At 34.1% G+C, this 20,785-nt stretch overlaps 4 protein-coding genes and 1 long non-coding RNA gene across 9 annotated transcripts; 3 read left to right on the top strand and 2 right to left on the bottom strand.

Moving 5' to 3' along the window:
• Positions 1–222: 222 nt before the first annotated feature.
• Positions 223–2,013, top strand: LOC101204389 (protein NUCLEAR FUSION DEFECTIVE 4-like). The gene has a single exon (XM_004147261.1). The coding sequence runs from the start codon at positions 223–225 to the stop codon at positions 2,011–2,013; it is 1,791 nt and encodes a 596-aa protein (XP_004147309.1).
• A 4,263-nt stretch (positions 2,014–6,276) lies between these two features.
• On the top strand, positions 6,277–7,998 carry LOC101204150. The gene has a single exon (XM_004147260.1). It carries the CDS (start codon positions 6,277–6,279, stop codon positions 7,996–7,998), a length of 1,722 nt encoding a protein of 573 aa, XP_004147308.1.
• Positions 7,999–8,388: 390 nt separating this feature from the next.
• LOC101203901 (berberine bridge enzyme-like 27) lies at positions 8,389–12,591 on the bottom strand. 2 transcript variants are annotated; one of them, XR_969272.2, is made up of 4 exons: positions 11,691–12,591; positions 10,369–10,731; positions 9,605–10,074; positions 8,389–8,528 (listed from the first exon to the last, which is right to left on the bottom strand). XR_969272.2 is itself a non-coding variant. In XM_004147259.3 (3 exons), exons 1-3 carry the CDS (start codon positions 12,568–12,570, stop codon positions 9,692–9,694), a joined length of 1,626 nt encoding a protein of 541 aa, XP_004147307.2. In that variant the 5' UTR covers positions 12,571–12,591; the 3' UTR covers positions 9,376–9,691. The 2 variants fall into 2 exon arrangements, 1 of the variants encoding a protein (XP_004147307.2); XM_004147259.3 differs by lacking the exon at positions 8,389–8,528 and having other exon boundaries at positions 9,376–10,074.
• Positions 12,592–14,982: 2,391 nt separating this feature from the next.
• Positions 14,983–15,693, bottom strand: LOC101203664 (probable transporter MCH1). Its single transcript, XM_011650147.1, has one exon. The coding sequence runs from the start codon at positions 15,691–15,693 to the stop codon at positions 14,983–14,985; it is 711 nt and encodes a 236-aa protein (XP_011648449.1).
• Positions 15,694–17,543: 1,850 nt separating this feature from the next.
• Positions 17,544–19,997, top strand: LOC116402725. Of its 4 annotated transcripts, none has more exons than XR_004215314.1 (4): positions 17,544–18,440; positions 18,786–19,019; positions 19,124–19,247; positions 19,583–19,997. It is a non-coding gene; the product is annotated as an uncharacterized LOC116402725 (long non-coding RNA). The 4 variants fall into 4 exon arrangements; XR_004215312.1 differs by having other exon boundaries at positions 17,545–18,229; positions 18,326–18,440; positions 18,786–19,247; XR_004215307.1 differs by having other exon boundaries at positions 18,786–19,235.
• Positions 19,998–20,785: the final 788 nt, after the last annotated feature.

The raw sequence follows: 20,785 nt of genomic DNA, 5'->3' as shown, positions 1-20,785 counted from the left end.
CAAATTATACCGATATTTGATCAAACAAATCTTTGTTACACAAACTGCAAGAACTGATTTTCCTTTTAATAACCCCGCAGAAATTATTCTCCATCAATTCTTCATTCTTCAATTCTTCATTCTTCATTCTTCATTCTCAATTCTTCATTCTTCATTATTCTTCAATTCTTCATTCTTCATTTTTCATTCTTCATTCTTCATTCTTCTTCTTTAATCTGAGCCATGGCCGATAAATTTCGCCCTTTCCTCAAACAACTTGCAACAGGACGATGGTTTTCAGTTTTTGCTTCCTTCCTAATCATGATCGGCGCGGGTTCCACGTACGTTTTCGGTACATACTCAAAAGCAATCAAAACTCAATTCGATTACAGCCAAACCGAAATCAACACATTAGGATTCGCCAAAGATCTTGGTTCCAATCTCGGAGTTTTTGCTGGCCTTCTCGGCGAAATAGCTCCACCGTGGGTTCTGTTTGTCGTCGGTTCATTTCTCAATTTCTTTAGCTATTTCATGATTTGGCTCTCCCTTACTCACCGTATCGCTAAACCACAGCTATGGCAAATGTTCATCTATATTTGCTTAGCTGCTAATTCACAAAACTTCGCTAACACCGCCGTTTTAGTAACGAGTGTAAGAAACTTCCCTGATCGACGAGGTATAATTCTTGGACTTCTTAAAGGATTCGTCGGAATTGGAGGTGCCATTGTAACTCAATTCTATTTAGCTCTTCATGGCCATGACAATCCAGCTAGTTTGGTGCTTCTTCTGGCATGGTTTCCCACTTTAATTTCTTCTTTATTTTTCCTTTCCATCCGAACAATCAATATGCGTAGACATCCCGAAGAACTCCGAGTTCTTTACCATTTGCTTTATGTCTCAATCATTCTTGCTTTGTTTCTCTTATTTCTTACCGTTTCACAAAAACAAGCTGCATTTTCTTCAGCTGGGTATGCTAGTGGAGCTGCTGTAATTATTGGGTTACTTCTTATGCCTCTATTAATAGCCGTTAGAGAAGAACTCATGCTCTTCAAGCTCAATGGACAAACAGACAAAAACTCATCTCCCGCTGTTTTCACTCCGGAAATGAAAACTTCATCTAGTTCTACAACTAAAAACAATGAATCCTTATCCCCAATTGAAGAAATTCCCGAATTGAATTCACCAACATGTTGCTCAAACATAGTCAACAAGCCAGAACGTGGAGAAGATTTCAGTATCTTACAAGCTCTGTTTAGTAAAGACATGGGGCTTATTTTCGTTGCAACACTTTGTGGGTGTGGTTCATCAATTGCTGCCATTGATAACATCGGCCAAATCGGCGAATCGCTTGGATATCCATCTAAATCCATAAGTATCTTTGTTTCCTGGGTTTCAATATTCAGCTTCTTCGGCAGAGTAGGCTCTGGTTTCATCTCTGAAACACTTATGACAAAATACAAATTACCTCGTCCTTTAATGTTTGCTTTCTCCCATCTTCTCACTTGTATCGGTATGTTGTTCGTCGCCTTCCCGTATCCCGGCTCCATCTATGTAGCTTCGTTGACAATCGGGTTTGGATTCGGAGCGCAAGTACCGATAATTTTTGCAATACTTTCAGAGCTTTTTGGGTTGAAATATTATGCAACAATCTTCAATTGTGCTCAATTAGCAGTCCCAATCGGATCATATGTACTAAATGTGGATGTCATTGGGAAATTGTATGATATTGAAGCAACAAAAGATGGTGGCATTAGGGATGGGAATGGATTGACTTGCAAGGGAGCTCATTGTTTTAGTGGATCATTCTTGGTTTTGGCTGTGGTGGTGTTGATTGGAGGTTTGGCCTCACTTGTGTTGGCATTTAGAACAAGAAATTTTTACAAAGGAGATGTTTATAAGAAGTATAGAGAAGATATGTGGATTCCTCAATCAGATATGGAATTTTATTGTTTGGATGACAAGAAAAAGGTTGTTAACGATAATTTCCCAAGGATTGTTATGCCCCCTAAGTATAATTTTCTCAATGTAATATAGAGAGACAGAGATGTTAAGATTTTTTTTTAATTCATTGTTGAAATCTTCTCATGTATTCTAATTAGTATTCTCAATATAATTATACACATTCTTTTTGTTTAGGTGAATATTTGGAATTCATATAAACATCCTTAGATTAAATTTGTATTGTTTGAGTTCACTATTGAAATTGATATATCAACATTCAAACGAGAAAGATAATCTTATCGAAAGAATATATTATGAAGTTATTGAATTGCGAGCTTTGATCAACCAAATGTGTATGAACAATAATTAAGCAATATTTAGAGGGTTTAGTTCAAGCATACATCAATTAGAAAATAATATTGTAACTCATGGTGTAACAAGTTGAAATAAGTAATGTTTGATTTTTTGTTATGTTGAGTAAAAAGTAAACGATAGTTGATTAACACGGATATATATACAATCAAGTTTCAACCAACAAGGTTTATTAACGTGAAGCCCCAAGTGAGTTAGAATTAAGAACTTTTTAAAAATAATAATTTCTAATTTCCAATCACTAAATTCATGATAGATTTTTATCGTTGATAAACTCTTATAATCTATTATCTATTAGTGATAGATTAATATTTGCAACATAGTCTCTTAGTGATAGACCAATATTTGCAACATGGTCTATGATAAACTTCTCTTATTGATAGTTTTGGATAGATTTTGCTATATTTACAAATTTTTTAAAAAGTTGTTACATATTTTATTATTTTGAATCTAATTACTATATTTGACAGCATCCGATTATAATTACCTTTAGATAAATACCACCGACCCACTAAAAAGAAAATTCACAATGTGAAAAATTATTATAATTAAAAAGAATTCTCTCCCCAATCTAAACTTCAAAAACACTCTCAAACCTTTTAAACTTAAAATTAAAACCAATGTGACATACTTTTGTTAGAGTTATTAGCACGTTCAAGCTTAAAGTGCTTGTAGTTTAGACAAGACATATAACTTTTTTTAGCTTTTTCGACATGAGATAATTACTTTTTTAATATTTTGTTAGAATTCTGTAAACATTCCACTTAAATAAGATATTTGACGAATCTACACGTTTATATATTCAACCGTTTTCTAAAATTTACAAACCACTGCATACAGAAAAAATAGTAATAATAAAGTTTTAGGACCCATTAAAGTACATAAAAATTCAATTGTACATGTAATAGACGACTTAATTTTTATAAAATTTGTATACGTGACAAACCATTTCAATACAAAATCTATAGCTCATAATTAATTAGACATTTTTTAAAGTTATCGAACCAATTAGACAAAAAGTCGAAACTCAACAAACTTATTAGATATTGTTTAAAATATACCAACCATATATACACAAATTTTGAAAATTATCAAATAAAATTGTAATTTAATGTGTGTATATATACATATCGAGTTATACATATAGATATTTCGAGTTCTTGGACACTTGTTATTACACTAAAAAAAAGCAGGAGATTGAGACATGATATCCACAGCTCAAAAACAAATTTACCAAAAAAGAGAAACTTTTATGTTATTGTGTAGAGAAAAGGCAATTATTTTATTTTTGATTTGATTAGGGATTTTTAAAAAATAATAATGTGATTTTAAAAAGTAATGGCAATTCTAAGGTAGGCTTGAAACAATGGTAAAAAATACCTGGTACACAACTTCGCTAAATCTAACTAGAGTCGTGGACTCGGTCTACGACTCCGGAACAGGTGTACTTTTTGATAGTCAACAATAGAGTTGACTGCCAAATTTTTCGAGTAGTGGCGAAGTCGTGTACCGGGTATACACGACCCCAATGACACTTATCCTTTATGCAGTCTTCACCTCTTCAAAAACCCTAAAATTCAAGCATTATGCCTTTCATTTCAACATAAAAACTTCCTTCTGCCTTTTGTTCTCCCTTATCTTCTTCGTCATTCTGTCTTCCATTCCTCAGCTATGTTGGTTATTTGATTTTATTATTTTATTGTTAAAATAATTTAATTTATGTTGAAGTTGGCTTTCCCAAATAGATGATTTTGTTGTAAAAATAGTTTAATTTAGATTTGTTGTTTGATTTTATTATTTGGTTGTAAAAATTATTTGAATTTAATTGCATTAGTTGGATTTAGGATATACAAAAGGATATGTAAACTATGAAAAGGGGAAGAGAGCAATGAGGGTGGGAGGGTGTGTTTAGATAACAATAAAGAAAATTGTAAAAAACTTGTTAATGAATTTATTAACTTCTATACGTTTAATAAGTAGTAACTTTTTTAAATATATATATATTGTTTTTTATTACTCATCCTAAAACCTAAAATCAATTTAAATTTAATACTAAAATCTAAAAATAATTTAAAATTTGAGATTAAATTTAAATACATAGATTACATATGTACATTTTTTTAATACATAATATAGGTTTCAATCTAAATCCTAAAAAGATACATTCACTACAAGAAAAAATGGTTCTTGCGACGCAGAAACAAGCGTCGAGATAAAGATGTCGAAAAAAGAATCTTTTCCCGACGTCATGAAGAGGGTGTCGCAGATTGAGATCTTTGTCGACACCAAGCATGAAGACGTCAGGAAAAGTTGAAATCATTCTTTAAATTTAGAGCAATCCCAATGCATATTTGCATGACGTCGACAATTGCTCCACCTATGCCGATGTTGGCGTTGATCACGTTGGCAAAGGTTCAACTTTTAAGTAATTATTGTAACTTTTTTCAACACCAAAAAAGACTATGTCGGGATTGGCCTACTTTTTGCCGACATAGGATCTGACAAAGTTAGGGGAAAGTGTGACATTATTTGAAAATTTTTGAAAAGTTTTTCCCGACGCTATAAGTGACAACGTCGAGATTACTGAAAAATGCCAACGTTGTCACTTATGCATCCGGAATAGGTGGTTCTCGCGAAGTATATTTATGTTGTGTCACGAGAACCCCTTGTTATAAAATGTTTTGTGTTCATAGAACACACGAGAGAACGAAAATGAAAGAGAGAAGAGGGAGTGACATTGTCTGCCATCTGCCATGAGTTGTCGTTCGTCGAGTCCTTGCTCGCCGCCGTTGCTGTTCGTGGTTCCCCGTCCTCCTTTCATCGTCGAGTTACTTCGCCTTCTCTACATTCCTGTAAAGAGTTGTATTTATTTTTTTTCCTAAATAAATGTATATTATATATTCGGTTGTATGTGTATTGTATATTGTGGATTGTAGATTGTATATTGTATATATTGAATTTGTTGAATGTTTTTTAACTAAAATTTAAATGAATTGTTTAGATTTTATATTTTATGTATGTTTGATATTTAATTTTCTATCCTTCTAGGTTGGGAGGTAGGAGAAAACTGATATCCACCACGTTTAGAATTATGTTTTCAGGTTTTAGTTTTAAGTTTTCATGTAATTTCTGAACTTAAACACATGTATTTTTTAATATTTGAATTAATATGAATATATATTCGATTTTGGTATGTTCTTCATTTTATGTTAATTATTTTTAGAATTTGATTGAATTTATAAATCGAATTTGTTCTCGATTCCAAATATATATATATATAATAATAATAATAATAATAATAAATTAAAACAAAGTTATAAATAGGTTTTTCCAATGCACAAAATGTGTCGAGCATGAACCCTATAACGACGCAGAGCCGGTCGAAGGTAAGTTAGGTAACCCAATATTGCGTCGATTTTTCCCTTCCCAGACGTACAAGACGACATCGGTATAAGTATTGCTGACGTCTGGTCAACACATCGGGAGAGCGAAGCACACGTCCGCAAAACCTTTCACCAACATCATCATACAAACTTAGGGTTTAAAATATATCAACCATATATGCACAGATATTTATAAAATTAGGGAATAAAATTGTAATTTAACTTACTGTGTAGATAGATAGATAGATACTGACAGATAGATATTTGGGGTTGTTTCGAGAAACAACAATTATTTTGTTTTAAATTTTACTTATGTTAGGATGTTTGATTAGGTAAAGAAAGAAAATGGTTATCCTGACCACATCTGATTAAAGTCAAGGAAGTTTCACTTCGTTTTTTTTTTGTCTATCATTAATTTGTTACCAATGCGCGTAAAGTGACCGTATAGTGCGCAAATTATTGAGCTGAATTTGTTTTAAAGAAAGTAACAATCAACAACTCTCTAATTAATTTTCCATTATTTTACACCAAAATTTATTCTTCTCCCAAATCACAATTTCAAAAGTTTTCATATTCCTTTGTAAAGTGAAAAAAGTAAACTATGGGATCAGAAGCCTGGGCTTTCATCAAACAAGTGGCTGAAGGACGATGGTTTTCGGTTTGGGCAGGTATGATGATGATGATCGGTAACGGTACAACATACATTTTCGGAACATACTCCAAAGTCCTCAAGTCAGAATTTGATTACAGCCAAACCCAAGTTAACATGTTAGGATTTGCTAAAGATCTCGGTAACAATGCTGGGATTATCGCGGGTTTACTCTCCGAGTTCGTTCCAACGTGGGTTCTCTTCATGATCGGCGCATTCCAAAACTTCACTGGCTACTTCTTGATATGGCTATCCATGACACGCCGGATCAGTCAACCAGCATTTTGGCAAATGTTTCTTTGCGTTTGCTTTGGCTCTAATTCTTCTAATTATTCCAATACAGCCATTATGGTCACTAGTCTTAGAAATTTCCCGGACCGTCGTGGTATCATTTTAGGCTTACTCAAAGGGTATGTTGGTATTGGAGGTGCCATTTTAACCCAAATTTGTTTAGGTTTTTATGGCCCTGAAGATCCATCAAATATTGTTCTTCTCTTTGCTTGGTTTCCCTCAGTCCTAATCCTTCTTATTTCCAATTCAATTCGACCAATTCATATCCGTAAGCATCCCGAAGAGCTCAAAGTTTTTTACCATTTACTTTATGTTTCTATTGTTCTAGCAATCTTCATCTTGTTTTTGACCATGTCAGAAAAACAAGTTGTTTTTTCTCAGTCTGCTTATGCGAGTGGCGCGTCCGTCGTGATTGCCTTACTCTTTTTACCTCTTTTGATTGCTTGTAGAGAAGAATTCTTATTGTACAAACTCAAGAAACAAAACCATAACCTTGAACCTTCTGTCACCCTCTCCATTATTGATCAAAAGGTACCAAACAGTCACAAACCATTTTCTACATTGGAAGAAATTGCAGAGATTTCTCCGTCTTGTTTGTCGAACATATGTAACAAACCACATCGAGGCGAGGATTTCACCATCTTACAAGCTATCTTCAGTGTAGATATGGTTTTAATTTGTTTAGCTACTTTTGCTGGATGTGGGTCTTCTCTTGCAGCCATTGATAATTTAGGTCAAATTGGCGAATCACTCGGCTACCCACCACGAGCTATAGGCATCTTCGTTTCTTGGGTTTCTATATTCAATTTCTTCGGCCGAGTCGTCTCTGGTTTCATCTCTGAATTGATGATGATCAAATATAAACTACCGCGTCCTCTAATGTTTGCCTTTGCCTTTCTTCTCACTTGCATTGGCCAGCTTTGTATAGCGTATCCGTTTCCAGGTTCCCTGTATGTAGCTTCCATCGTTATCGGATTTGGATTCGGAGCACAAAATCCATTGCTGTTCGCGGTAATCTCAGAGATGTTTGGCCTAAAACATTACTCCATATTGTTCAATTGTGGGCAATTGGCAGTCCCATTAGGGTCTTACATACTAAATGTGGATATAGTTGGGAAACTGTACGACGCTGAAGCATTACGTGAAGGTAAAAAGATGACGGGCAGGGGAATAAATTGCAGTGGAGCTCATTGTTTTGGTGGATCTTTTACAATTTTGGCTGCATCCACATTGTTTGGAGCATTGGTAATGCTTGTATTGGCTTATAGGACAAGAGAATATTATAGATGGGATGTATATAAGAATTACAAAGAGGATATGTGGATTCCTCAAGCAGAGATGGAGTTTTATCGCTTAGACAACAAGAAGAACATTGATGACTAAATTTTTTTAATTCAGTTTGTGTTGATGTAAAAAGTTTAGTATAAAAGACATTTATATGTATAATGTGAGTGACTGAGAAGGGAATATAAATAGAGATTTACCATTCTTGCAAACAAAAAAAAAATTGTATTCTTTTATATATTCATGTATCAGTTCAACTGAACTGATCTCATGTTGACCATTCTTGTAATTAATTTTTATGTCATACTTCCAACTTTCATGCAACGTTGCTACACTTTTATCATTCTTATTATTTCTTATGTATTGATATGTATGTAGTTTTTCTTTTGAGGTTGAATGTAGAAATTAAAATTCCGTTTGACAATAGTGTTTATGTTTCTCGTTTCTTGTTTTTCATTTTCTGTTTTTTAAAATACGAAAACAAGAATATGTCTAATGGTTATTGCAAGTTTATATCATCTAATACAAATAAGTCTCGATGAACAACTAAAAATGATAACAAAGTTGTCTCTTTGCTTTAAAAGTTGTGTCCAAATTTGATCGTCAATGTCATCTCCACTCGAGTTATCCTAAATGATTTCAATGATCACGGTTAGCTCAACTATACGACTTTTGAAATTCTGAAATTTTATTTAAAAATTATTTAAATCATACTTACATTCAAATTTGAGTTATAACTTTACATTCAAATTTGAGTTATAACTTAATTATTTTACTTTTTATATTTTTTGCAGTGAATTAGTATATTAAACCCATCGAGCGTATCAAACATATCTTGTATTAAATCCATCAAATGTATCTACAAGTGTGTCAACAATACACATCAAGTGCATCAAACATATCAAGTGTATTGATGAAGCATAATATACTCCTAAGTTCTAAAGGTAGAAGTAATTAGAAAAATAACAAGGAAATTAAAGATAAAAAAAGCAATAAAAGCTAAAAACACAATAATCTAAGTTGAAAACGCTCCGAAGGAAGAAAAATACAATATGAAGAATTATTACAATCACACATAATATTTTATATTTTTCACTTTAAAGCTTTTGACAACTCACACCACCTTTTACCCCGGCTCAAATTGGAAAAAACATAAAAGAATTTAATTTAAGCCAATACACAAAAACTTAAAGTGTATTGAATTGAAACATTTGTAAACAAAGGAGGTGAACTTTTACCGGCTTGGAGCTAGACAACAACCCAGCTTCAAAATAACCAATGTGGGATTCTCACATCTAACGTCTTGCGAAACCTAATACTTATATACCAAATATTTTGAATTTCTAGAGGATCCCAAACTGAGTCTTCCACATAACACTTTTCTTTATAGGTGTAAAAGAAACTCAAAATGTTTTAGTTACTAACCTAAAAAAACAGTTACATAGATAATTATGTACTCATGACATATTTCTAAAATTCTTACCAATTCTAAAAGGTTTCTTATTAACCTGATAAATCTCATTATGTATATGTCTTCCTCATCCTTCAATAAAATTGAAGATGAGTAGTTTATAAACTCAAGTCTTAACAATTACAAATCACATTTAACATGTTCGCTAATCGTTCAATCCAACATTTTTTTTCTATTGACGATGCATACGAAATTAACAAAATCACATTATTATCTGAATCTGAAATTACGTACTTGGTAGCTAGTAACTTTTGTCTACTAGAGTACATGAGATGGCCGGTCTCATGCATAAGACACATCCGGGAATGAAGCCATCTTTGGTTAGATTCCTACACTTGTTGGTGCTGGTGGTATGCTTTGCTCATGCCGGAAGAAGTTAAATGGATCCACCTTCCTTTTCACTTCCATCAACCTTTCAAAATTATTCCCAAAGTATCGATGCCCCCAAATGCTTGCTTCCTCACATCTGGTCGGGACCCCGTCGTCATTGTTTGTTCCCATGTCAAGATCTCTGTAATTTACATATGCTGCTCTAGGCGATTTCGACACAAAAGGAGTCATGTAATTGTGAAGCTCTCGAGCCCACTTCAAGTGTTTTGAATCGGCGTCGGGTCGTTGCCATGTAAGGTAGTAGCCAATATGTATGGGATATCCAGCTCGATGTGGGGAGGGGGTTTCTGATTCAGAAATTTCATTCGTTTTACCTATTATAAGAAATCAACAGAAGAAAAAGAAAAAAAAGATATTTAGTAGAAAAGTGTAAACAATAGAAAACCAACACAATGATTTACGTGGTTTCACTAACAATGATAATATGATAACTACATCCCGAGTAGAATAAGAAAGTTTTATTATTAGAAAAAACAACTAAGAATACAGAACAGAGGCACCTTTAGGATTCAAAAAGTTGATATAACGTACTTATTTAAACCTTAAGGATCACATACCTTAGTCATTTCAAACGTCATGTAACAGAATTTAATACATTTCAACATTACCTCCAAAAGGGATCAGTATGAGTTGCACTGTTTCTAGTTCTTCATCTTTGAACCTTTCCCACATGCCCTCAAGCACAGTTTCCGAGATGGGTTCAGTGGCATAATCAGATTTGGTTTTGTATCTACCATTGTGGAGTGGAGTTCTATCGAGCAAAAGTTCTAAGCTTTTAGCAGAAACAAATCCACTTGCTGAAAATGCCATTGATTCAACCCAACTCGTTTCAAGACAGTCTTCTTTTTTTAGCCCAAGCTCTGGAAAAGTCTTCTCCATGAGAGAGAGAAGCTCGGTTGCATTTCCAAGAAATAAAGAGAAGAATGAAGCCTCCATAATTCTTCCACTTCCATCATGGCTTGAATTGGAAGCTATGGTAAGATATAAATGTGTGTTTAGTCTAGAAATCTTAACGATAATATAAGATTAGACACGCAACAAATGGGATAGGGAAAGATTTGAACATCTACCCTTTTCACAGAGATATATATATATCAAACTAATCTTATTTTAGTGGCTATTTTTTCTTTTAAGTTGTTTATTTACAATATTACATGAACAATGATTCTTTAATCATTACAAAATTGTTTTTTATTACTATATATTTGTCATAGATACGATGAGAATGTTAAAAATGTTTGTGGGTGTATCTACTAATCGCCCACTCCCTCTAGTTAGAATCTTGTTAAAAAAAACACTATATATATTTGTCAATTACATACATCAAATACATTTTTGAATAATCATATGTGCGAGAGTGTGTTTTGATATGCCTTTAGAAAACAAGCAAACAAGTGTTTTTAACTGTAACTCATACACAATTAGTTAATTTTGAACTACTAATCTCAATGTTATCTCAATACTTTGAAGTTAGATATAGTTTTCTACTTTTATGAAATCTCTTAAGCTTGAGCTTAACCTCAAGTAGCTAGTTTATTGTTCACCTTTAAAAAAGAGAGAAGTTATCATCAATTAGCATTTTTCTTACACATATTAATTATCTTCCACAAACATTATATCTATATTATTTCCTTACACACATTGGATATACCTATTTGGACCGAAATGGATATTTTAACTAAGAAAAATATTTGAATGCATCTCAAATACCTAATATGTTTGTGCAACCTTGCACGTACACCTAAGTACTATTCAATCACAAATTATTGTATGACAAAAATTAGTTCTTTTAAGAAATAGATAATTTTTAAAAATGCTTTAACCTTTATAATTATGATGAATTAAAGAGGGTAGAGGTGGACGTAGTCTGAATTTGCACGTTTAAATAATTTATCTTAGTCGGTTCATGTGGTGAAAGAAATACGCAAACCTGTGACCCAAGCAGAGATGAAAAGATCTTGATCTACCCATGGCGCAATGTATTGCCAACGATAGATTAAGTTGGCTGCATTTTGATCCCAAATTTTATGAAGAGCAAACGATGTAACAATTGAAGGAACTTGAACCAACCTCAATTTCCAAGCCAAAACAATCCCAAAGCTTCCTCCTCCACCTCCTCTAATGGCCCAAAACAAATCCTCCCCCATTGAATATCTATTTACAACTCTTCCATTTCCATCTACAACATAAGCATCCACTACATTGTCCGCTCCAAGACCATATTTTCTAACCATCATCCCAAACCCCCCACCGCTCAAGAACCCTCCAAGTCCAATTGTGGCCGCGAACCCTGCCGGAAATCCGAGGGTTCGACTTTTCTCACCAATTCTGAAGTATAGTTCGCCCACGGTCGCCCCTGATTGAACCCATGCACTCTCGTCCTCGACGTCGATGGTAATGGAATTGAGGTTTATCAAATCAATCAACACAAATGGTACGTTTGCAACGTAAGAACGGCCTTCAAAGTCATGGCCACCACTGCGAGTTCGAATTTGGAGGCCGTGGCTTTTGCAGCAAATAACTGTGGCTTGGACTTGGGAAGCATGGGATGGTGTGATGATGGCTACTGGTTTGGGAGTTTCGGGTTCGGAGAACCGGAGGTTTCGGATGGAGAAATTTAGAACGTAAGAATAAGAGGAAGAAGATGGAGTGTGAATTAGGGTTGAATTTGAGTCATTGTTGTTTGAGGAATGAACATAAATACAATTAACAAAATCTTTCATATTGTTACTCCCACATCCCAATGTTGCTAATGAAAGAAGAAGAAGAGATATGAAACTATAATAATAGCACTTCCAAAAATATTTCATTTCTCTAATTTTTTTTTCCTGCTTTTCACATCTTATGCAATTCCAAACAAGTGGTTCATTATTTATAAACAAAAATAGTAGACTCAAAAGCTTCATTATTGTGAATTATTGTCTCTCTCTCTCTCTCTTTTAATACAATAACCCTATAAAAACAATTATTTATTTACTCATCTGAGCATAAGCTAATGGTCAAATTAAAGTTGTAATTACCATCGTAAACCAAATCAACCCTTTAATCGATAATGTTAGGTCCAGTTGTCAAATATAGTTAGACGACGAACTTCTCGAAGATTGGACTACGACAGTCACAAGCAAGGATTCTGAGCAATGCACATAAGGAACAAAATGATCAGTATGGTTAGTTGGACCGGACGACGGAGGCCTGGTTTGTGACATTGACAAAAAGAAAAGAAAAATCTAAAACATGTTAGACTTTGATACCATGTGTGTTTTTATTTAATTAATTAGTATATATTGAGTATGTGTACAGAGAATTAGATTTTCTAGAGTGATCGAATATAAACAAAATATAGGAATCTGTTCTACAAAGCTTTCCAAGTTTATTGATGTAGTGTGTTTGTTTTGCAATGTTAAAGTTACTTAGGGCGTTGATTGTTTGCTTCGCTCCTTTCTTTGGAGAGGGAAGTTGGAAAGTGTTGGGAGGGGGTGGGGTATGTTGCTTTTGGGACAGATTTTCATTGGTCGTATTGCAAAGGATGGTCTTGGCATCTCCTCATATTCCTCATCTCCTCATCTCCTCATCTCCTCGTAGGTATCTTGGATAATAATGCAGATAGTTTCATTCATGTGCAAAGGTGACCTATTACTTGTACTGTTGATGGAACTTGGGATTCGCCTTCTAACTTTAGATAGTTGGTCGACCTCTCCATGTATGATTAGGCCTCAGGTTTAGTTAGAATCATAGTGTGTAAACTTGGCCCTCCTTGTCGTAATTCTGGTGTGTTTTTCAGTCACTGATGCTTGAGAGTCATTACGTCATAGGCTTCCCGTGGTGCTATATGGACAAGCCTTCCTTTGGTTTAGAGGTAATATATGTAGACACTCTTTTAATTCATGGCTTTGTATTCAGAATAATTTACAACACATGTGAACGTGTTAGATAGCGATGTTCTGATATCCATAATGATTGTGTTCTAGTAACGCTGATGGAGTTGATTAGAGTCTAGGGGAGCATTTATTATTTGAACAATAATGTTCTTTTATTAAGGCCATATGGGGTGACATGCTGTGTTGTAGAAAATGTCTTTTAATAAGATTTATCTTTGGGATAGGATACGAAACTGAAGAATTGTTTAGTGCATATATATGCATATGTGTTGTTCTATTTACATATTTGGGGCAAGCATAATATGTGCGTTCATGGTGCCACTTTATACGTTTGCTTCCGATGATAAACTCATGTATATAATTGTGGTTCCTATAGACTTTATTTTAAAATAAACAAATAGTTATATGCATCATTGTTAGAATAATTAACCAAAAATTTAATTTAACCAACATATATAATTATTATAACTCCATAATTGAGAAATTAACGGATTTATTAGGTTTAATTTTAAATTATTAAGTAGTTAATGTTCTTTAATAACCAAATTGATTATCCAAGTTATTGTTCTTTGTTATTATCATTATTCATTATTATGGCTATTGTAATTATTGAGAGGGATGTAAGTAATGCTTATTTTCTTAATCTTTTTTCATATTTCTAACAGAATTCATATTCACTCTTTTGTCAAGGTTAGAAATTCTAATTTTTATATAATAAAGAAAAATAATGAAAGTGAAAAAAAAAAAAAAAAACTAAAATGAGTTAGAAGCAAATTTGAGAATATTTAAAATCTACAAAGGTCTATAAATGGATTATGTGTAGTGAATGTGAATGAGCAAATTTTCTTTGGTTAGTTGATATATATATTATTTCTAAATTCCAAATACAAGTTGTTATTCCATACATTAACCCCTTGCCAATAAAAGTGAGTTTAGTGGTAATTAACATTATCTTTATATAAAGCTCGATTTTTCTTTGTACTCTACAAAACCAAACGGACTTATAGCAAAGTTTCAAATTGAAGGATCACATTCCAAAGTTCAAAGATTAATAGAAAAAGAAAAGTTTTAATATGATAATTACGTTTGAACATAAATTACATGAAATTCATATGAATTAACTCAAACGTATAACACAAATTAATTACATGGAGAACATATGATGCCTTTTTATACTAACTACTAAAAGAAATTTTTACAAAATAATAGTCCTTGAAACAATTTAACGATGAACCTAATAAAGAGTCATTAGTGTAAGGACTATTTAAGATTGCTAGTTTAGATTGGGATTAAAATTTGGCATTTAACTCTCTATTGAGTTCATGATATCAAAACGAAAGTAATTTAACCATGAACTTTCTTCTTATCTAAGTGAGAGAACTCCATTTCAGTTGGAGGAGTCCACATATCATCTCTATATTTCTTATATACATCTCCTTGGTAGAATTCTCTTGTCCTATAAGCCAATACAAGCATAATTATACCACCACACAATGTTGCTCCAGCCAAAATTGTGAAAGATAAATTAAAACAATGAGCTCCGGTGCAAATTAATCCTCTCCCCGTCAACTTTATACCGTTAACTAATGCTTCTTTATCATATATTCTCCCTACTACATGCACGTTTAGTATATAAGACCCAATTGGGACTACCAGTTGCCCACAATTGAACAATGTTGAGTAATGTTTTAGCCCAAATAGGTCTGAGATTATGGCGAATAGCATGGCATGCATTCCAAATCCAAACCCGATTACCATGGAAGCAATGAACACTGAACCTGTTGATGGATACGCAACAATAAGCTGGCCAACGCCAATGATGAAGAAGGCGACAAAAAACGTTAGAGGACGAGGTAATTTCCATTTCATCATGATGTTTTCGGAGATGAAACCAGAGAAGATTCGACCGAAGAAATTGAATACGGAAACCCAAGAAATGATGATGCTTATAGCGTCTGACGGGTAGGCAAGTGATTCGGCGACTTGGCCTAAGTTATCAATGGCTGCAAGAGGAGAACCACTTCCGGAAAAAGTAGCTAAAAGGATAAGAGTCATATCTATACTGAAAATACCTTGCAAGATGCTGAAATCTTCTCCTCTTTCGGGTTTGTTCCATATTTTTAGAAACACGACCGCAAATTTTTTATTTTTTCTGTGGTGATTGAGCTACGAGGCTTTTGATCGTTAAAGGAAGAATCCTCGTTTTGTTTGTTGAGTTTGTACAATAAGTGTTCTTCTCTACATACAATCACAAGAGGTAGGAATAGTAACACAATGATGACGGCTGCACCATTCCTATATCCACCTCGAGAGAAAGCTACTTCCTTTTGTGCAATGGTTGAAAAGAGAATGAACAGAGCTAGAATAACAAAAGCATAAAGGAAGTGGTAAAACACTTTGAGTTCTTCAGGATGTTTTCGAATACGGATCAGTCGAATAGAGAAAGAAAGAACGAGGATTAACGTAGAGGGAAGCCAAGCAAAAAGAAGAACGAGATTTGATGGATCTTTAGGGCCATAAAGACCTAAATAGATTTGGGTTAAAGTGACACCTCCAATACCAACATACCCTTTGAGTAAGCCTAAAATGATACCACGACGGTCAGGGAAATTTACAACACTAGTGACCATAATCCCTGTATTGGCAAAGTTAGAAGAATTAGTACCCAAGAAAACACAAAGAAACATTTGCCAAAATTTTGGTTGTGGGATACGGCGTGTGATAGAGAGCCATATCAAGAAGAAGCCAGTGAAGTTTTAAACAGAACCAGTTAAGAAAAGAACCCACGGCGGAGCTACTTCGGCGAGAAGACCGGCAAAAATTCCAACGTTGGAACCCAGATCTTTCGCAAATCCTAATATGCTAAGTTGGGTTTGACTGTAATTGAATCCAGTCTTGATTACTTTTGAATATGTTCCATAGATGTAAGTAGAGCCATTGCCAAGCATCAATATCAAACCTGCGAATACCGAAAACCATCGTCCTTTTATGACTTGTTCTGTGAAATCCCAAGTTTTAGTCCCCATATTGTTTTGGCTTTGGATTCTTACTTTGGAATTCAAAAGAAAAAATGAACGTTAATTAATACTTTAGAATATGGAAAATTAATTAGAGGGTTGTTGATTGTTACAGTACTTAGAAGGAATTCAGTTCTATAGTTTGTGTACTAGATATCAGCCTAAGCCATAGGTAAAATTTAATGGACAAGAAAACTAAGTGAAACTTCCTCATCATCTTCATTGTTATGAATGGTCCATCGATTTTTGGTTAATTAGTTAATCAAACACCTAAGATAACTAAAATGTTTACCCACCGGAATTTGTTAGAAACTAAGATAAAATTCTATTATTTTTGGTAAATGTGTTCTTAAAACTACCTATTGATTTCATCTAAAAATTCAAATCAATGTGTTTGAGTGTTATTTTAGGCTAAATTATAAACACGTTTTTACTTTTTTATTCTTTGCTTACCAAAAGAAAATTTCAAAATTGTGTTCCTATGTTATTTTATTGTCGTTTGTTGTCGAAATTATTATTCTCAGGATATTTGCCTCTAGTTATGATTAGAGAGAACTTTATGTTGTACCCATTAAAGATTATAGTGGAGATTTTGACTTCGGTCTGTAGTTTTTTACTTCTCACGTTAACCTTCACTAGAAGAAAACAACCCTACAATGACAGTTATATATCTCAAAATACGAATGGAAGAAAAAAAAACTGTCACGAAATATAAAATTTCGCGTTTTTGGCGGAAAAAGACGGAATTTTTCGGAAAACACTTTTCGCGACAGTTATTAAATGTCATAAAATGTTAGGGTTAAAATTTTTATTATTTTATATTTAAAAATTAAAATTACATATTTATATTTTTAAAAAAACCCAAATTCCCCAAATTCTTCCTCCCATCTTCTTCCTCCCAAAATTTTATTATTTTTCTTTTTTTTTCTTCTTTTTCTTTTTCTTTTCTTTTCTCCCTTCTTCTTCCTCCCGAGCGCCGCGACCATCTCCATCTTCTCTTCTCCTTTCCGTTCGCAGCAAGCAGCCGCCGCGTGACCTCCCGCCCAGTGCCATGTAACCCTCTGTCCAGGTCTGCGTCGTCGTGCCCAGTCCTAACCGCCGCTGCCACCGTCTCCGTGCCATTGCACTATCTCCGTCGAAGCCAAAACCGCCACGCCCTCCGCTCACAACCGTCGTCCAGATCTGCATCGCCGGCTGTCTCCCTCTTTTCTCCTCTCTGTTCCGTCCAAACCCAGCCAGACACAACCGTCTCACCGCGCCGTTGTCCAGATCTGCAACGCCGGGTTCTCACCGGTAGCCCCGTCCCAATCGTCTCCATCTCCGTTCGCGAAGCAAGGCCGCCGACCGTTCACGCCGGCTCACCGTCACGAACCACTCTGTCGTGAAGTTGTCTGCCGTTGGCGAAGTGGTGCGTCGTGAAGCTGCCTCTACCTCCGTTCGCAAATCTGAAATCGCGCGCGCCCGTGTCTTCCAATCGTGCGTGTAACGCGACTACACTTCCCCAACCAGGATGGGTCACATCTAGATCTTCGCTAAATTGCAATTTCTGCCCTACCACTGTATTGGGTTTTAGTGTAAGTTCGTAATTGTGAATTTGGTAGTTTCCGTATGATTGATTCGTTGAGATAAAATGTTAAATTTAAACGGTTGGTTAATATTGCTCTTTGAAGGTGTTAATTGAGGCGGAGTTAGACCTCAACGAATCACGACAAGTTTATTTGGAGTTAAATTTTCTATTTAAATTAGGATTGGTGTGTTGGACTTTGTTGACCAAGAAATCTTAAGGTAAGAGATTTTCTATTGGACTCAATTGTGATTGCGAACTGTGATTGTGAACTGTATGTGTGTTGAATGTATACTGTGGGCTGACTGAAAATATATATGAATGTATATGAATTGAAGTAGACTTGACGTCGAATGTATATCGTGATTGTCATGGAATCTATATATAAATGTGTGTATGTGGACAGGACGGAGATTGTAGATTGTGTTTGTATGAGATGCAGATGTGAATCTTGTGATTTTCGTTTAGATTGTGTAGGTTGGTGATGAAACATTTTGGTAGCTTACAATGTGTTTGATGAAATGCCTCAATGAAGCATTTGATTGATTTTTGTTCGTTCGAATTAGGAAATCAAGGCCAAAGGAGATGTCATGGCTATGGGCCGAAGCTTTGAGAAAAAAAGAATGAAAAATGAAATGTGAGATCTTAAACTTTGATGGTGTGTAGGGTCTTTTTGTTTGTCTATGCATTTTCCAAGTGAATTTTAGTACTTTTGAATTTTTCTATTGATATTTTGTTTATGGTTGCTATTGAGTTGGTTTGATTGAAGGATAGAGGGAAGTGATTATTGATAATTATAGGTATGTTTTCCTTAGTATTTGAACATTTTTGTATTCGTAGCAACCTAACTTTGTTGTTTCTCTTAGTTTGGTTGTGATTTGAGTATTTTATATTTGGGGTTCAGGAAAGGCAGTATTTGTTGAAGGAATTCCCGTGAACTGGTTTCTTGTAAGAAGTATTGTAAAGTTTTGAAGGTTGGGTTGTGGTAATGGAATCACCGTTATTCCAATCTTGCGGTAACCTCCAACGTATTCTACTTTTCCTCTACTTTACTTCTTAGTCATGTTCCTCAATTTTGTTTGTTTTTTTTTTTTTTTAGAAATTTAGTTGATAAATACTGTTTGTGTTTGCTTTGTGCTTGCTTATATGAGATATTATTAAAAAATCTTATCGTCGAAATTAATTCGAAAGTAGAGAAAAATCAGTGTCAACTGGAGGAGTCTTTTAGAACAGAAGAATAAATATGAATGTATTTAACCAAAGTTTCATTATTTCTATTGTTTGTACTTGTATAGTAATATGTGGTTGTGACATTGCTTTCTTTTTTTTTTTCCTGTTTCTTTTGTATTACTCTATTTTACAGCAAGCTAATTTTAAAGGTGTCAAGTGTATTTTGATGTATTTTGATTTTGGGGAAGAATTCATATGACAAAAGCATCAAGAAGTCGATCGTCGGTCTGGAAAGTTAGTGATAAACATCCAGGTTGATTGTTACAATATAAATCTCTTATTTGTTAATGTCTTTTCCTTATCTTATCCATCCTCTTTTAACATATCTTGCTAATTTCATAAGCTAACATTGATTGCGATAGACTATAATGCTAGTGATTCAGATTCAGATGAATTGACTCGTGATTCTTAACCACACCAATGTTGTTGATTTCTCTATGTCATGTCAAAACAACCACTTGTATCTCCTCCACGACATGTCGTTTTAGAAATTTAATTAACTTGTAATTCTTTGACTTTATGTGTGGCATCAATTATTCTTTCTTGCACATGTGAGAGTATTATTATTATTATTATTATTGATTAGTATTCTAACAGGTTCACATAAGAGTGGAATAATTGATCCAAGTGAAAAGTGTTTATCGTAACAAAGTGGTATCAGAGCCAAGTTAATTAATTGGTATTTAATTGAAATTGTCTTGTATTGAATATGGATACTAATTCAGCTAAGATAATTACCCTTAATGGGTCAAATTATATCAAATATGGAAAAGAAAAATGGAAGAGATATTGTATGTAAATGACTTGCACCTTTCAGTTTTTTCTAATGAGAAGCGTGACGACAAAACTGATAAAAAATGGGAATTATGTCATAGAAAAGTGTGAGGGTTTACGATGCTATGGGCAGAAGATAATTTTCTAAACTATATTTGTGAAGAAATTCATGCACGAATTATGTAGAATAAGCTCTCTCAAATCGCTATGTGTGCCTAAAACTGGTAATAATATAATGTTTCTAATTAAACAAATGATGGAGTTTGAGTATCAAGATGAAGCGTCTATGTTAGAACACTTGAATACTTTCCAAGGTATTTTAAATCAATTATCTAGGATGAATATCAAGTTTGAGGATGAGATACATGGGTTAGGTGCTTGGTACATTTTCGGACTCGTGGAAAATATTCAGAACTTCCTTATCGAACTCAATCCCAAATGGTGTATTAAGTATGAACTTAGTAAAAAGTAGAGTGTTGAACGAGGAGATGAGAAGAAAGTCTCATAGTTCTTCTTCACAGTCAGATGTTCTAGTTACTGAAAAGAGAGGGAGGAGTAAAAA

The sequence above is a fragment of the Cucumis sativus genome, chromosome 1 (assembly GCF_000004075.3).
Source record: "Cucumis sativus cultivar 9930 chromosome 1, Cucumber_9930_V3, whole genome shotgun sequence".
Classification (NCBI taxonomy): Eukaryota; Viridiplantae; Streptophyta; class Magnoliopsida; order Cucurbitales; family Cucurbitaceae; genus Cucumis; species Cucumis sativus.
The sequence above is the reverse complement of the archived record's forward strand: the minus strand, read 5'-3'. Positions and strand labels throughout refer to the sequence as shown.

What these genes read in the sequence shown, in the direction of transcription:
- LOC101204389 (XM_004147261.1), top strand. Translation starts at nt 223, where the DNA reads ATGGCCGATAAATTTCGCCCTTTCCTCAAACAACTTGCAACAGGACGA.
- LOC101204150 (XM_004147260.1), top strand. Translation starts at nt 6,277, where the DNA reads ATGGGATCAGAAGCCTGGGCTTTCATCAAACAAGTGGCTGAAGGACGA.
- LOC101203901 (XM_004147259.3), bottom strand. Translation starts at nt 12,570, where the DNA reads ATGAAATATTTTTGGAAGTGCTATTATTATAGTTTCATATCTCTTCTT. An exon ending in CATCTCTGCTTGGGTCACAG is followed by an intron (nt 10,732 to 11,690) that starts GTTTGCGTATTT and finishes ATCTTACCATAG; the next exon opens with CTTCCAATTCAAGCCATGAT. An exon ending in CATACTGATCCCTTTTGGAG is followed by an intron (nt 10,075 to 10,368) that starts GTAATGTTGAAA and finishes TTCTTATAATAG; the next exon opens with GTAAAACGAATGAAATTTCT.
- LOC101203664 (XM_011650147.1), bottom strand. Translation starts at nt 15,693, where the DNA reads ATGACTCTTATCCTTTTAGCTACTTTTTCCGGAAGTGGTTCTCCTCTT.